Source organism: Carassius gibelio, chromosome A4 (genome assembly GCF_023724105.1).
Source record: "Carassius gibelio isolate Cgi1373 ecotype wild population from Czech Republic chromosome A4, carGib1.2-hapl.c, whole genome shotgun sequence".
NCBI classification, from domain to species: domain Eukaryota; kingdom Metazoa; phylum Chordata; class Actinopteri; order Cypriniformes; family Cyprinidae; genus Carassius; species Carassius gibelio.
The window spans coordinates 32,905,686-32,920,997 of record NC_068374.1 but is presented as its reverse complement, the minus strand read 5'-3'; the positions used below and the strand labels follow the sequence as shown (position 1 = coordinate 32,920,997).

General features: G+C 36.2%; 2 protein-coding genes across 2 annotated transcripts; both read left to right on the top strand.

Annotated features, from left to right (window-relative positions):
- Positions 1–1,213: 1,213 nt before the first annotated feature.
- mapk11 (mitogen-activated protein kinase 11) lies at positions 1,214–9,081 on the top strand. The gene is made up of 11 exons (XM_052582957.1): positions 1,214–1,445; positions 5,276–5,405; positions 5,603–5,661; positions 5,876–5,987; positions 6,128–6,157; positions 6,308–6,470; positions 6,601–6,672; positions 6,950–7,029; positions 7,214–7,292; positions 7,631–7,804; positions 8,013–9,081. The coding sequence occupies exons 1-11, from the start codon at positions 1,333–1,335 to the stop codon at positions 8,084–8,086; spliced, it is 1,086 nt and encodes a 361-aa protein (XP_052438917.1). The 5' UTR covers positions 1,214–1,332; the 3' UTR covers positions 8,087–9,081.
- Positions 9,082–9,933: 852 nt separating this feature from the next.
- Positions 9,934–14,730, top strand: mapk12b (mitogen-activated protein kinase 12b). Its single transcript, XM_052582948.1, has 12 exons — positions 9,934–10,333; positions 11,162–11,291; positions 11,468–11,526; positions 11,714–11,825; positions 11,928–11,957; positions 12,193–12,240; positions 12,357–12,471; positions 13,268–13,339; positions 13,607–13,686; positions 13,804–13,882; positions 13,962–14,135; positions 14,557–14,730. Exons 1-12 carry the CDS (start codon positions 10,215–10,217, stop codon positions 14,631–14,633), a joined length of 1,095 nt encoding a protein of 364 aa, XP_052438908.1. The 5' UTR covers positions 9,934–10,214; the 3' UTR covers positions 14,634–14,730.
- Positions 14,731–15,312: the final 582 nt, after the last annotated feature.

Below are 15,312 nucleotides of genomic sequence, written 5' to 3'. Positions count from 1 at the left end.
AAATTACAAATAATGCATTCAGATATGTGGAACTCACACTGGGCTAAGTCTCAATTTCAAACAATTTCAATGTGACAAGAAACTGGTATCTGAAAAGACCAGTTTCTTGTTACATTCAAATTGCTTGTCACTGGGGAGCGCCAATAGGGATTTCGCCTGGGGCGTCAAATTGGCTAGAAACGGCCCAGATACCATGATAAACATTTTTCACTTTGTTTCTAAAGTAATATGTTTAGTGGTGTGGCCTTATACAGATGCTGTTATTTGCATTGCAAATATACATATCAGCTCTTAAATCTTCAAAATCCAATTGTTTTATACAAGATTTTCTTGTTTGAATTGTACAGCTGAACGCTGTCTATACATGAAATACATTTTATATTTCACATGAAAATGTCAATCTTCTTTCTTTCTTTTTTTAGTTTATACTGAGATGTCCAATATGGCCAATACTTAAAATAAATGTTATTTCTGTACTTCTATGTGAATGGTTTGAGGCTTATTACTAATGATTGATTTTCTTGTTTAATCATTTTCATTATTTTTTTTATAGCCAATTTATTTTACAAATGTATTTAACTGCAGTCACATTTGAGTATCATGCATAATACATAACTAGTAATTAATTCAAGTATGGAAAACCTTCTCTAAACGTTTAGATTGGTAGCATTTTGCTTGAAATAGATAACTTAGATGTATTACAAAGTGTAATTTGCATCAGTTGCTGTTTTAAATCCACATTATATTTTTGTTTCATATAGCGTTTTTCACATTTAATATGGTTTAATATTTTTATACAATTTTCATATGGTGTTTTTCAGCACTCTGTCTATGTGAGTTTATACCGAGATGACTAGCAAATAAAGCTAGTAAACGTTTGGCAGTTTGCTTTATGTATTGTATTCCAGGTTATTTTTTTATATTGTTATTATTATTATTATTAAAGTGATATATCTTGTGGAAGTATAATAGGTTATTTTATATTTGTCATGGTAATAGTCATATACAGTTTCTACTACTATTATTATTGTTATTACAACAACACTAACATAATAATTATAATAAAAACAGATATTATTGTTGTTGTTATTATTTTTTTATCTTTATACCATGAATCACTTGCATGTCCCATCCCCCATCTTTCTCTCTCTCTCTCTCTTACACACACACACACACACACACACACACTCATAACAGACGGTTCCTCCCATTTCTGGCAAATATAGAGGGACTAAAGCCGGCTGCCTCCACACATAAGCACATCTCTCTGGCGGATGCGTTAATGATTTACTGACAGCTTAGTAATAAAGAGCGTCTTTTTAAACGGAAGAGATGTCGACAAGACCGGGATTCTACCGGCAAGAACTAAACAAGACTGTCTGGGAGGTGCCAGAACGATACCAGAATCTCACACCGGTTGGATCGGGGGCATATGGCTCAGTATGGTGAGTCTAGCAGGCGAGTTTACGAATACTACTATGAGGAAGATTTGGCTTATGAATATTAACGACGTAACCGATGATTGGCTAAAGCGCTGCTCCAGACCGATATCGAATTCTTAACTGAAGGCGTGGCTCATGAATATTACACTGGACGTACCAGGAAGGTTACTAAGCAACATCAGCATGAACAAATTAATATTCATTAGCTGAGCCTTCGCTGTAGTAAGATTCGTAATTTAGCATGCAAAAGGAGGAGAGGGTGAGGCAGGAATAAAGCCTGACAAAACAACATCCCGAAAAATTTTTTAATCTTACTTTTTCCAAAGAGATAATCAACCACTAGCAGGAAATTCATCTAATTAACAAAACAGAACTAACATTTCATACTGAAAATTATAGTTGTTGGCTTTGCTGTTTAAATGTGTTTATATTGTGACAAATGCTGCTGCTTCTTTTGTTTACTGACATGTGTCAATCATTCCTTTAGCAACAATGTCTGTATGACCTCATTTGGCATGTCCGTAGATTCAATAAGATCCCCTTCATCTGAATGATGCTGAACTGAAAGCTTTACTGTATGCATTTGGCAATCTGTCAAGAACACGAAGGCAGTATTTAAAGGAAAACAAAGGGATTTCCATGTATATCACAGGTAGTCACGACATTTATGTTTTTATACCGAATTACCACATACTAAGGCTTCTGATACTATATATGTGTTTAGTTGGGTTGTATAAAGAACCTTCCGACATGCCCATCTGCTACCACAATATTGCTCTAGTGGACAACATGCTAGGCCTATTCAGTTCCGGCCTTACAGTTAGACAGTCTTCCAGTTTTACCCGTGCCACACCCCCCAACTGACGTCCATCTGCATGGGAAATCGTCCAGATATTTCATCCTGCTGTAATGCACTCTCATTCTGAGAGTAACATTGCACTGCACACTGTAGCATCTCAGCTACAACATTAGAAAGCCTCTAGTCTCCCTTGTGCTATGACTGACTGAAACAGTTGCCATGGTGACAGAGCTTCTGGCTTCAGCATCTTCCTATTTTCACCATACTAATTTGCAAATATTCTGAAGATGTCAATCAGTTTATATATAACTACATCACATCATTTTGATGGACCAGGAGAAGTTGCATAATTATCCAGATGATATGCTAAATTAAGTTTGCAAGTAAACATATTTCTCTTCCTCTTCCCAACTTTGTTTTTTTACCATGTTTCACAATTGTTGTGTAATCAGGCATTACTGTTTCCGCACTGCAAGCTACTGTTCTGACAGCTTTGTCTAAGAGAGCCCAGTCAAAATCAGTCTGACTCATGATGGTATAAATATAATCTCTATTAGTTATTAACCGAATGGAAACCAACAATGCCTTAAAGAAATAGTTCACCCAACAATTTAAATTTGCAAACATTTATTCAATGTAAGGCCATCCAAGAAGAAGGTGAGTTTTTTTTTTCATTAGAACGGATTTAAAGAAATGTAGAGTTACATCACTTGTTCACCAATGGATCCTCTGCAGTGAATGGGTGCCATCAGAATGAGGGTCCAAACAGCTGATAAAACTTCACAATCCACACCACTTCAGTCCAACAGTTAACTTCTTGTGAAGCAAAAAGCTGTGTTTATAAGAAACAAATCACATTATTAAGGTGTTTAACAATAAATAATTTATTCTGACTAAAATATGTCAATAATTTATAATATTTCTTCCAGCCCTTGTTTTCATCTCACATTAAAATCCAACCACATATTTGTTTAGAACTATTTTTAACTGTTTTTGCTTGTAAACGGAGCTTGATGCGTGCATACTCCTCTCCTAATTCAGATAAACCAATATTATGGATAGAGGACTCACATTTAAGTTGGAAGAAATGGTTTGAAGTTAAAAACGTCTCTATGGATTTATGTCATTGAAACATGCAGCTTTTCTCTACACAATACATAAGTTGATGGAGTGGAGTGGTGTGGATTACTTGTGGATTATTGTGATGTTTTATCAGCTGTTTAGACTCTCATTCTGATGGCACCCATTCACTGCAGTTGATCCATTGGTGAGCAAGTGAGTAAATTTTCAGCCAGAAGTTCACTTCTCTATAATATAATTCATATTTTACATATTAATAATAATCTGTACAACAAAATACATAATTTTCATTGAAGGCAATGAGCATGAAATCATTTGGCTCCAACCATAGTAGTGATTCAGAAACGAAATACTGTACAATCCTACTCTGACAATGCTAAATAAAAGCTAACTAACAAATATCACAAACCCAAAGGCATTTGGGGTAATTTGGCATTCAAGGCATTTATTTTTTTAAACCACCAGCACTGATTGAGGTCATCACTTGGGTGTCCTGTTTTGGAAGTTATTACCAGTATTTCTTCCCATTTGTTTGGGGTACTTGCCAGCTCTGAAAAATAATGCGATGCAGCTCATTTCATTGTCAGTGATGCAGATGCCCCACAACATCTTGAGACCACCTGAGACCTAATTATTTCATTATCTGTATTAAAAGATGCACAGCACTAACAATGGATTTACACTGGAGATTTAATTGCAACTGCCTGGATCCCATGTCGAGTTAAATAGGTTCAGCTATTTCTAACAGCCTGGGGATATGATTATAGAGACATTGCTGTGTATCTGTGTGACACAAGAGACCTGATTAAGCAATTGTTATCTTTTGTTTTAATAATAGGCCTGGTCCCATAATGCTTTAATAAAGCATGCCAAACAAGGCAATAGTCATTTAGTCACAATTTCCTGATTCAAATTAAGCCTTATGAGTGATCACAGTTTTAATTTAGATATTCAGATCGTCATAATTATTCAGAATTAAAGCACAACTACAACTAGAAGAATTAACTATCTTTATTCAGACCCTGTTAATGTCTGTCATTTTATTCTCAAGGAATCTCTCTCTCACACACACTCCCACAAACACTTTCTTACTCAAATGAGCTGTGAATTTGCATTGTTCAAGTTAAGCCCTTCTCTATTGTGTGATTATTTGACTTCTTCACAGCAGAGCTGATTTAGCTTAAAGGAAGGGGGCAGGGCGAACCTGGGGTGTGGAGGGGTTGAAACAAGGAATGGGAGCATCCCAGATGGGGGTTGGGTGCTCTCGTCTTTAATCGACACTTCAGTGTTGAAAAATATTATATTTTTATGAGCAAAATATATTATATGAATTGAATAATATATCATTTTATATATATATATATATATATATATATATATATATATATATATATATATATATACATATATACATATATATATATATATATATATATATATATATATATATATATATATATATATATATATATACATATATACATATATATATATATATAACTATATAACTATATAACTATATATATATGAAAATAATGAAATAGCAAAATAAAATGCATGCATTATTTCCTATTGCATGACTGATATTGCATGTTGAGGTGTAAAAAACTCCAGGACAGCTTCTTGATTAAAGAATTAATCAAGTTTTAAAAGGTATTGATGGTGGAAGAGAGCACCGTTCATTCACTCCCCCTCCATCTACAACTCCTAGACTCAAACCTGCGACCTTCGGGTTACAAGCCCAACGCTCTAACCAATAGGCCACAGCTGCCCCGATGTTAAACACGGTCCACTGCTGTGAGGAAGTGATACCATTTTGAATGGAAGGTCAAACTGAACAGGAACATACCAGTCCTGTAATCATGGCAAATGTCTGTAGTGTCAATGTCAGCAAAAACTTCAGTTTTGAGTTGGATCAAAAAAATTCCAAGCGTTTCTGTGTTTCCCTCTTTAGCTCAGCATATGATGTGCGCCTTCGTCAGAAAGTGGCCGTCAAGAAGCTCTCCAGGCCTTTCCAGTCCCTCATCCACAGCAGAAGAACGTACAGAGAACTGAGACTCCTCAAACACATGAAACATGAGAATGTAAGTCCCCCAAAAACACATGCAAACACATCGATGCAAGGGAGCAAACAAATCCCAAATGTCCAGTCCTGCACCTAAATAACTCATACAACTGTTAGACAATCATCAATCATCTGTACTGAGATTGTTAGATCTGCTCAAACAAAAAAAATCTACAGCCACTTAAGTCACTAGGGTTATTTTTTTCTGTAATCCAGGTTATCGGACTGCTGGACGTTTTCACTCCGGCGGTTTCTCTTGAAGAATTCAATGAGGTGTGAGTGTCTGCCCAGTGACTGCATCTTCGTTTGAGAGTGCTTCAAATAGCTTTACAGATGTCTGTCAAACTAAAATGGCACTTTTGGTTTGATTAAACCCATCTGCACTTGCATTCAACCAATTATCAAACAGTATTTGTTTTTATTTGCAAGTGTGTGATGATTTAAAAGCACTAGATCGGATATAAGCTAAGACTGTGTCTGTCTCTCTAGATATCTTGTGACCAACCTGATGGGAGCGGATCTCAACAACATTGTCAAATTTCAGAGACTTTCAGATGAGCATGTGCAATTCCTCATTTATCAGCTTCTCCGGGGCCTTAAGGTACATTTTCAGTTCTGTTTTTTTTTACAGACACATACAAATGGACACAAACAGATGCAAGCTGTTTTTAGTGTCTCTGTCTCTTTTACTCTGTCCTACAATTTTTTTCATGGCTTAATTTTTTTTTCTTTTACAAACAGTACATCCATTCAGCTGGGCTGATCCACAGAGTGAGTGCTCCTTCTCAGTTTTTGTTTAGTGTCCACAGGCCACAAGAGTCTTTTTCCTCTCATCCCTCTTTACAAAAGAATAACACCGTTCTGATTGAAAAAAAGTTGATTTTACCTAGTTTTAACACTTTGCTACATCATATAATGCAGGATTTAAAGCCAAGTAATGTTGCAGTGAATGAAGATTGTGAACTCAGGATCCTGGATTTTGGATTAGCCAGGCAGACAGACGATGAGATGACGGGATATGTAGCAACTCGTTGGTACCGAGCCCCCGAGATCATGCTCAACTGGATGCATTACAACCAGACAGGTAAAACAAGCTTCACCTAAAAAGCCTTCAATCTCAACATGCACCAAAAATTCTTGTGTTTTTAGATAGATCAGCAGTCTTTATGTTCTGTGCAATTGGTTGATCAAATACAATTAAATCTGTTTTACAGTGGATATCTGGTCTGTCGGATGCATCATGGGTGAACTTCTGAAGGGGAAGGTTTTGTTTCCTGGCAACGATTGTATCCTTTCTTCATAAAAGCCACTTACACCTGCTCTAAGTGTGCTTATGTGTGGTTTTTGAGTGAGCCTTGCTTCCTGTAAGACAGGTGATGAAAGCACAGCCTAAATGGTTTGAATTAAATTATAGTTACTGAAAGTAAGGAACTAGAAATCAGTTTCCAAAGATGGAGGCATCAGATGGCTATCTCTCTATACGCCAGACCGTCTTATACCTTCAGCTTTATACTCGGAGCTCTCTTGAGGGGATCTGTATAATCTTTAACATAATTTGTTCAGATATAGATCAGCTAAAGAGAATCATGGAGGTTGTAGGCACTCCCACGCCTGATGTTTTGAAGAAGATATCCTCTGAACATGTGAGAATAGACCAACTGTTTAGTTATTGGTTTAATATATTAATTCTAACAATGTTACTATACTACAATAGTGCATGCTAATAAATACTAACATTAATGGATGCTAGATGGATGATGGATTCATGGATGATAGACTGGCTGAAATTCAAACCATAGTTTATGTTTGTTTTTAATATGCATCCAGGCTCAGAAGTACATACAGTCTCTTCCACACATGCCTCAGCAGGACTTGGCAAAGATATTTAGAGGAGCAAATCCACTGGGTAAGAAGGCCTGCTCACATTAACAGCGATAATTATATTAGCACCCACACGGTATATTAACGCAAGCTACATTTATGCCACCTGCCGCTTTGAATGCTCAAGCTCTTTAAAGTCTGGTGTATTCTGATTGGCTGACAGTGTTTTTAACGTTCATCAGCAGAAAAAAAAAATGTTCTAAAAAGTTCCAGCGATGTATCGTTATTGCTCTAGATGTGGAATGATTTGTAAAACTTTATCTCTATAGTTATCGTTATTGTTATCATCCTTGCTCTACAAGTGATTATCATAAATCTTTTTTTCAACTTGTTCCTAACCCCATACTCCCTCTTTGACTTTAGCGGTTGATCTGTTAAAAAAAATGCTAGTATTAGACTGTGATGGGAGGATTTCAGCCAGTGAAGCTCTGTGCCATCCATACTTTTCCCAATACCACGATCCTGAAGATGAACCGGAGGCGCCTCCGTATGATCAGACCCCCGAGAGCAAGGATCGCACACTGGAGGAGTGGAAGGGTGAGAGGGAGTACTACTTATCCTAAAACACCACCATGCTAAAGCTATTTTTGTTCATTCAGAAAATCATCATGAACATAATCTGGCAAATTTATTAACTGTATTATAAAATGTACTGTCTTTATTGACTTATATTTAACTTTATTAACTAATATTTTGAAATTGTACAGTGATTGTGGAAACTCACTCTCTCTTTCTCCCTCTCCAGAGCTGGTGTTTGAGGAAGTAAGCAATTTTAAAGACCCTCCCAATAAGCCTGAAAGTCTTCAGGCTGAACAATAAAACTGAGCATAACTACAATCCAGGAAGATGCCGCCCTCGCCCCTGTCTGTCTTTCAAACTACAGGACTGGTGGACACTTAATGAACAGCTTGCAGTCCAACCAGAGACAATGACTATATATTTCCAAGGCATGATGCCCTTCCTGTATGTGGGTGTGTGTTCAATGAACATTGTTCATACACACTTAATTAAGAGCAAAACACGACCAGTATTGTTTGAACATAGACACAATGTATTAATATCACCAGGTGCATGTTGTGTGTGTATGTATGCAGAGTTGTGTGTTTTGAGTGGTTTTTTATATTTGATGTGAGACAGGTGAAGCAGGGTATGGTGTCTTTCATACGAGACCAAAACAAACTAAGCAGGAGGAGGAGAAAAATATGTTTACAGTGTTGGACATGGAGTGGGATGTGTTTCTTAAAACGTTTATATATGCATCAATGTACAAAAGTCTGCATAAAACTGAATCAGTTACATAATCGGTCTTTACTTGTTTTGCATCTGCAAGGCTGTTTGAATATAACATACCTCAAATGCATCATGTGTGTTTGCATGGAATAACACCTCAGATGAAAATGAAGTGATTAATAGTTGTTTAGTTACAGAAAACAGATGGTGGTGAGAGAACTCATCCCAGCCACAAATAGTCTTTTCTTCACAAAACGTTGAAATAAAGGTTAACTGTTAGTTTACGCTGCACTACAACAGTGCCCATATAATTCAGCATATGCTGGATGTTTTTCGTTTCTCAGGTTATTTAAGGGACCAGTATGTGGTTTGATGTCATATATTGTAATACATAAATTTCCAAGTCCATTTCTATAGTACAAGTCAGTTTTCATTTGTTAATATCCTTATCTATCACAAAACCTGTATCCTTATCTATCACAAAACATGTTCAGTAAATCTGGGTCACAATTCACCCTAAAATTCAAGTAAGTAAGTAAATAAATGTATCTTGCATTAAAGAATATATACTTTTAGGACCATTATGATTGTTTGTATTGTGACATTATTTTTCAATTTTCATTACAATTAAGATAATTTCTCTCAATTTCCATTATGATAAAATGCAAATAAATAAATAACAACAATAATAATAAATAAGTGAGTGATTGAGTAATTATACATTCGTCGTACTGCTGCCTTTAATTTATACAAGTGCCAAATATGTATGATTTTAGGAATATAAGAAAATAAGAATTTATGTATATATATGTATATGTTGTCTTTTGAGAAAGCAATATAAATTCAGTCTTCTGAATGTTTCTTCTGTCTAGTAAAATGAATTACACAACATGTAAAATGTATTTGGGGAACAGCAGCAGAATTAATGCATGTGTGTGAGTGAGTGAAACTGCATTTCAGGAAGTGGCAGTGTCTCAATTATTTCTCAGTATAATAGTTTTGGAAGATCCCGAATGACAACATTGATGTCACAAAACTAGTCAGCATCCTCAGAAGTTGAATGGGGTAAATGGGTTTGGTTTCTCACATTTACACTTTATGTAAATTAACGTTATCAACAACTGCACTGCTTTCAGTTCAGTAAAATGTAAAAATATAGCCTACTAACCACTTGCTACAAACCAGCTGTGACTTCTCTGATGTTGTTCTACTGGTTATGTTGCCTTAGCACTTTGCCCTTATGTAGTATCTTCACCCTCCTTCTGGGCTTTTGCATGCCTTTTAACAAAGATAAAAACTGCCTTCAGCTGTTTCGGTGGGAGTGGATAGGTCTTTCTCCTTTTGTGAGTCAGCCAGTCCACTTAGCATATCCACGACCCCCTCACCATATCTCTTTTAATAAAATCAACCCTTTTCCTGAAACCCATTAACGTGTTAAGTATTTTAAAACTAGAAGGAGTCAATTAAACCCCATTTACAGATCCGATAACATTCTGAAAAGTCTGTTTTAGGATGATCAAATGTTTATTCCAGCGAGTCTCGCGTGCGTAACTGGAAACTTCGAACCGCCCCCAAATTCTACCGGCGCTCTCTCCAAGTTGCGCTACGTCTGCGCTCGTTCTCTGAGAGTTTCTTTATCAAAATATCAGATGAAAAATGAGAACGTAAAAAGGAGAGTTTCACATTTGAGAGACATTACTTTCAACAGTCTCTGAGGATGTCAGTCCGAACCAGGGCAGGTTTTTGTCGTCAGGAGATAAACAGAACCGTTTGGGATGTACCGGATAGATACAGAGACCTCATTCAGATAGGAACCGGAGCATACGGAACGGTCTGGTAAGTACATTATTAGTTTTTTAAAGTTCATAACTCCTTAGCCTTTACCAATTAATTACTTAGCCTACTTTTAGTGGATCTATTTTTAAAAAACAGTTTCTGTTCTGTAGTTTTCGGAATTGAGTGCAGAGAGTTGAACACTAAGTTTATTTAGTGCACTTCAGCTAACTTGCAAAGTTAACTTTTGTGGCTACTGAAACGTTGTATTCAAATCATTCCAACTGCTTCAGCTTTTGTTAAAATAAGCTGAATTCAGTTAAAATAAGTTTGCATGATGAGACAAAGCATCACTCTACTGGCTCTGTGACGTCAGTATACAGGAGGATATTTCTCAATGAAGCTGTGCAATGCGCAGTGAACGCTGTTTTAGATTGGCCTTCTTTTTTTAAATTGCACCATTCACTTCCATCCTAGCTTATCTGGGTGAAACTGTGAAACCTCTGTAAACTTTTCTTTCTTTGCAAGACAAGCGCTCACACAACAAAGCCTCCCTGCTGATGCCATTGTCTGCGTTTAACAAGCAGAAGACATTTAACATTAAAGAGATTATGTTGGTCTTCGGCAAGCTTTCCACTTAAATAGATTTTTCACTTGTCCAAAATGCTGAAGTTTCAGATTGAGTAATGAACCTATTGCACATTAAGCTACGTCCATGACCTCTTTCTTAACCACATCTTCATGTCCAGACGTAGAGGTAGAAAAATGCAATCAACATGCAGTGACTATGCAGTTTCCAAGGATGGTGGACTTCAACCATGTGATGGTCTTTTAGGGGGTTATAAAGACAATTGTCAAGCATTGATCTTACTCTTCTCAATATATCCAAAGTTCAGCCATTGACCATAAGACAGGAGTGCGGGTGGCCATCAAGAAGCTCCACCGTCCGTTCCAGTCCAGACTGTTCGCCAAACGCGCTTACAGAGAGCTGCGACTGCTCAAACACATGAAACACGAGAATGTATGTTACCAACATCTACATTTACCATTTACATTATTAAAGAACTGTGTGTCATTAATTAATAATCTCATAAGGTTGTTTATTTTCCCCCTTGTTCGCCTCAATAAGTCTGGCATGTATCTACTTTGTTAATGTTTTTCATGCACCCTTACATCTAATCCTAACCAACTGTGCAGGTTATTGGACTGCTGGACGTCTTTACCTCGGAAATCTTATTGGACAGATTTCAGGATTTGTGAGTCAATTCTTTCAGTTCTAATGCTATTAAAAAGCTAAAAAGCTAGATTTTGTTGTCGACACATAAACTACCATTAAAAATATTAACTTAACTATCATTATGTAATTCAGATCATTAGCGATTGTTCAAAGTTCAAAGTCAGATCAGCAATGAAACATCAGTTAATGTCTTTTTTTTCTCTCAGTTACCTGGTGATGCCATTTATGGGCACTGATCTTGGAAAGCTGATGAAGATGGAGAGATTATCGGATGACAGGGTGCAGTATCTGGTCTATCAGATACTGAGGGGTCTGAAGGTTAGGCACAGATAAACAAACAATCACATTTGTGAAACATTATGTCCTTCTTTATAGCTTTGTGGTATCTATAAATCTCTCTCTCTTGCTCTTTTTCCACAGTACATTCATTCATCCGGAATCATTCACAGGGTTAGTGACCTCGGAGAGTTTAAACAGATGCACAGAGGGGGTTGGGTGACCACTTCATTCAGCCCCGACGTTCATTCATTCTCTGACCATCTCTTCTCTTTTATAATTTCTGAGAAAATACATGGAGGCGTGCATTAATGTTTCTTTAAAACAGGCTATATATATTATACGTATGAGCATTTTTATGTATTAGTTGTGTTTACAGTAAATGTATACTTTGGTTGTCTTTCTTTAGGATCTCAAACCAGGAAATCTGGCAGTGAACCAGGACTGTGAGTTGAAGGTATTAAACCAACTTGGTCTGTAGGGGAATTTAAATGAATGGCTACATCAACTTTCTTAAATAGCTGGAGTTTCAAAAATCTTGACAAGTGTAAAAATGATCAATTTTGTGCGCAGATCTTGGATTTTGGACTTGCACGTCAGGCAGATTCAGAGATGACAGGTTACGTTGTGACCCGCTGGTACAGAGCACCGGAGGTTATCCTCAACTGGATGCACTACTCACAAACAGGTGAGATACACTACCAATAGAGACGCGTGCAAATAAATGTAGCTATTACATCGCCTAACCACTAGATGTCCCTCTAGGTCATAGGACGTAAAGGGACACCAAGTTACAACACACACACACTACTAAATATTTTTGCTTCACACCATATTTTTGCATTTGTAACATAGCTCTACAAATAAACTAAACATTTATGGAAGCCTCTTACCAGAATTATGGTTTTAAATAAAATCCATCGCAGATTGAATAAATTGCATCAATAAACTTAAAAAATAAATAAATAAATAAACTTATATCAAGCATTGAAGTCTGTTTTACCTGACATGCATCGGTCCATGCATCGGTCTGTGTTTTGCATGTCAAATAAAATCAACCATAATAAATAAATAAAAAATTATGCATCTATGTTTACTGATCCTTTTAACATACCTATTATGTTATTCATGGTTAAGGAGTATTATTTTTTTAGCAGAAATGTATTTTTACCATTAGTTTTGAGAGATAAAAGAAGTTTGAATCAGTGAAAAACTGAAATTCACAGCATTTCAACAACTTCTGCTTTCCAATTTTAAGGCTGCTATCGGATCACTGAGGGTTAAAGTCACATTAGGCAACTATGCATTACTACATTCTGCCTTAAGAACAAATGGTGCAACCAAATTGCTACAGACTATCTAATAGTTACTAAGCATCTAGTGTGAAATTTCCAACTTCCCTACATTCCAATTTAAGAAAGAACTTATGGTTCAACAACTGATGTGAATACTAATTATTATGTGATTTGTATTTTCTGTTTTAGTTGATATCTGGTCAGTTGGCTGTATCATGGCAGAGATGTTACTTGGAAGGCCACTTTTTAAAGGAAATGACCGTATCTTTTTGTGCAATGACACTGAATTTCATGGGGCCTGCTTTGACATGTTCCGGTGACTATGATGATTAGTTAACTGATTTAATTGAATGGAAAAATAATATGTTGTTCTTTGCTTGAGTATTTAACTTTAGCTATCTCTGCACATTTGAAAATCGATCAACTGTACTGACTTTACTACAATCCACAGTAGAGATTTAACAGATGACGTCTGTGTTAACTGTACTGCCTCTATTGTATCACTGAGTCCTTGACATAGACTTATAGATTTGGACCAGCTAAGAGAGATCATGAAAATCACAGGAACGCCAGCACCAGATTTCATCATGAAGCTACAGAGCCAAGATGTGAGTGTATTACAGATAATAAGAAACATTGGGAAGATGAATTAATTGCATGCACACACATACAGACATGCAATTGCATAACTGATGCATGTGTGTTTTCTTCATCCACCCAAACAGGCCAAAAACTACATCAGAGGTCTACCTAAAGTCCCAAAAAAAGACTTAAACACTATTTTCCTTAAAGCCAGTTCTGAAGGTAAGCCATTTTTCTTTTGCTAGACTGCTAGAGTCAATTGTAAAAGTTATTTGTGTCCAAAGAGTGTCTTTTTTTCCAGCGGTGAGCGCTCTGGAGAGGATGCTGGTTCTGGATCCAGAAAAGCGCGTGAGTGCTGCAGAGGCGCTTGAGCTCCCGCTGTTTACAGAGTTCAGAGAACCTGAGGAAGAGACGGAGGCCCTGCCTTATGATCACTCTATGGACAACACAGAAATGCCTCTCGATCAATGGAAACGTATGAGATAACATCTTAATACCGTATTTTCCGGACTATAAGTCACACTTTTTTTCATAGTTTGGCTGGTCCTGCAACTTATAGTCAGGTACGACTGATTTATCAAAATTAATTTGACATGAACCAAGAGAAATGAACGAGAGAGACTGGAGACAGTAATGTTTTCTATTGATTCTTGGTCCTAAATAAATGCGACTTATAGTCCAGTGTGACTTAAATACATATTTTTGGACCGATGCGACTTATACTCAGGTGCAACTTATAGTCCGAAAAATACAGTAGTTAAATTATAAAATAAAGAGAATTGCTAGGTTTTATTATATGGCTTGAGGTAAAGAATGAATAATGTTGGAGAGAGATGAGAAGCACATGGAGATTCCATAGTTCTGATTCATTGTAATTTCTGTCTCTTACTTTGCAGGACACACTTTTACAGAGATCCTGTCATTCCAGCCACCCATTACAGAAATCAGAGACCCCAAAGAAACATCCCTCTGAGTGAACGCAGAAGTACATGTCATATGCATAAATTTATGTGAAAAGAAAATGAAATGAATGTAAACTATATGACTTTGTAAGTAAATGTAAGAAATTGTCACGTTGTTCAGTTATAAGTTTACCGATTATTGTACAGTTATGTGAATTTTCTTTAATTAGATGACTTAAAATCCATGTTTTAACTGCAACCAAAACCATTTTATTTGAATGCTAGTCTTTATTTCAGCATGCCAGTAGGCTTATATTTTATGTACTTTACTGATGAGTTCTTATTTAATTTATTAACACAATAGTTATACAGCATGTGCCATGGTTAGCACATTTGACACAACACCTCTTTTTTATTAATTAATAAAACCATCTTAATGAGAAATTGCTAGTAAATTTAATAAATAATTTCAAAGAAACAGCAAGAACATTGATTTAAATGTAATATATTGAAGAAAAACACTGAAATAGCGTTTTCTTTTTGAAATAGCATTTGTTTTATTATTTCTTATCTTAAAAAAAAGTGTATAATTATTTGAGATTTTGCCTAAAGTAATCTGATAACTTTTCAACAACTATTAGCTTTTCCTGAGTAAGACTGCATAACTCACCTGGCATAAGATTAACTTTAAAAACCAAGCACCCAATACAAAAATAAAACAATAACATGCTTAATTACTGCTAAAGTTGC

Bases quoted from the DNA above. Each gene is read 5' to 3' on its own strand.
- mapk11 (XM_052582957.1), top strand. From the start codon at position 1,333: ATGTCGACAAGACCGGGATTCTACCGGCAAGAACTAAACAAGACTGTC. The intron at 1,446-5,275 runs GTGAGTCTAGCA...TTCCCTCTTTAG, and splicing joins GGGGCATATGGCTCAGTATG to CTCAGCATATGATGTGCGCC. The intron at 6,471-6,600 runs GTAAAACAAGCT...TCTGTTTTACAG, and splicing joins GATGCATTACAACCAGACAG to TGGATATCTGGTCTGTCGGA.
- mapk12b (XM_052582948.1), top strand. From the start codon at position 10,215: ATGTCAGTCCGAACCAGGGCAGGTTTTTGTCGTCAGGAGATAAACAGA. The intron at 13,340-13,606 runs GTATCTTTTTGT...ATAGACTTATAG, and splicing joins ACTTTTTAAAGGAAATGACC to ATTTGGACCAGCTAAGAGAG. The intron at 13,687-13,803 runs GTGAGTGTATTA...CCACCCAAACAG, and splicing joins TGAAGCTACAGAGCCAAGAT to GCCAAAAACTACATCAGAGG.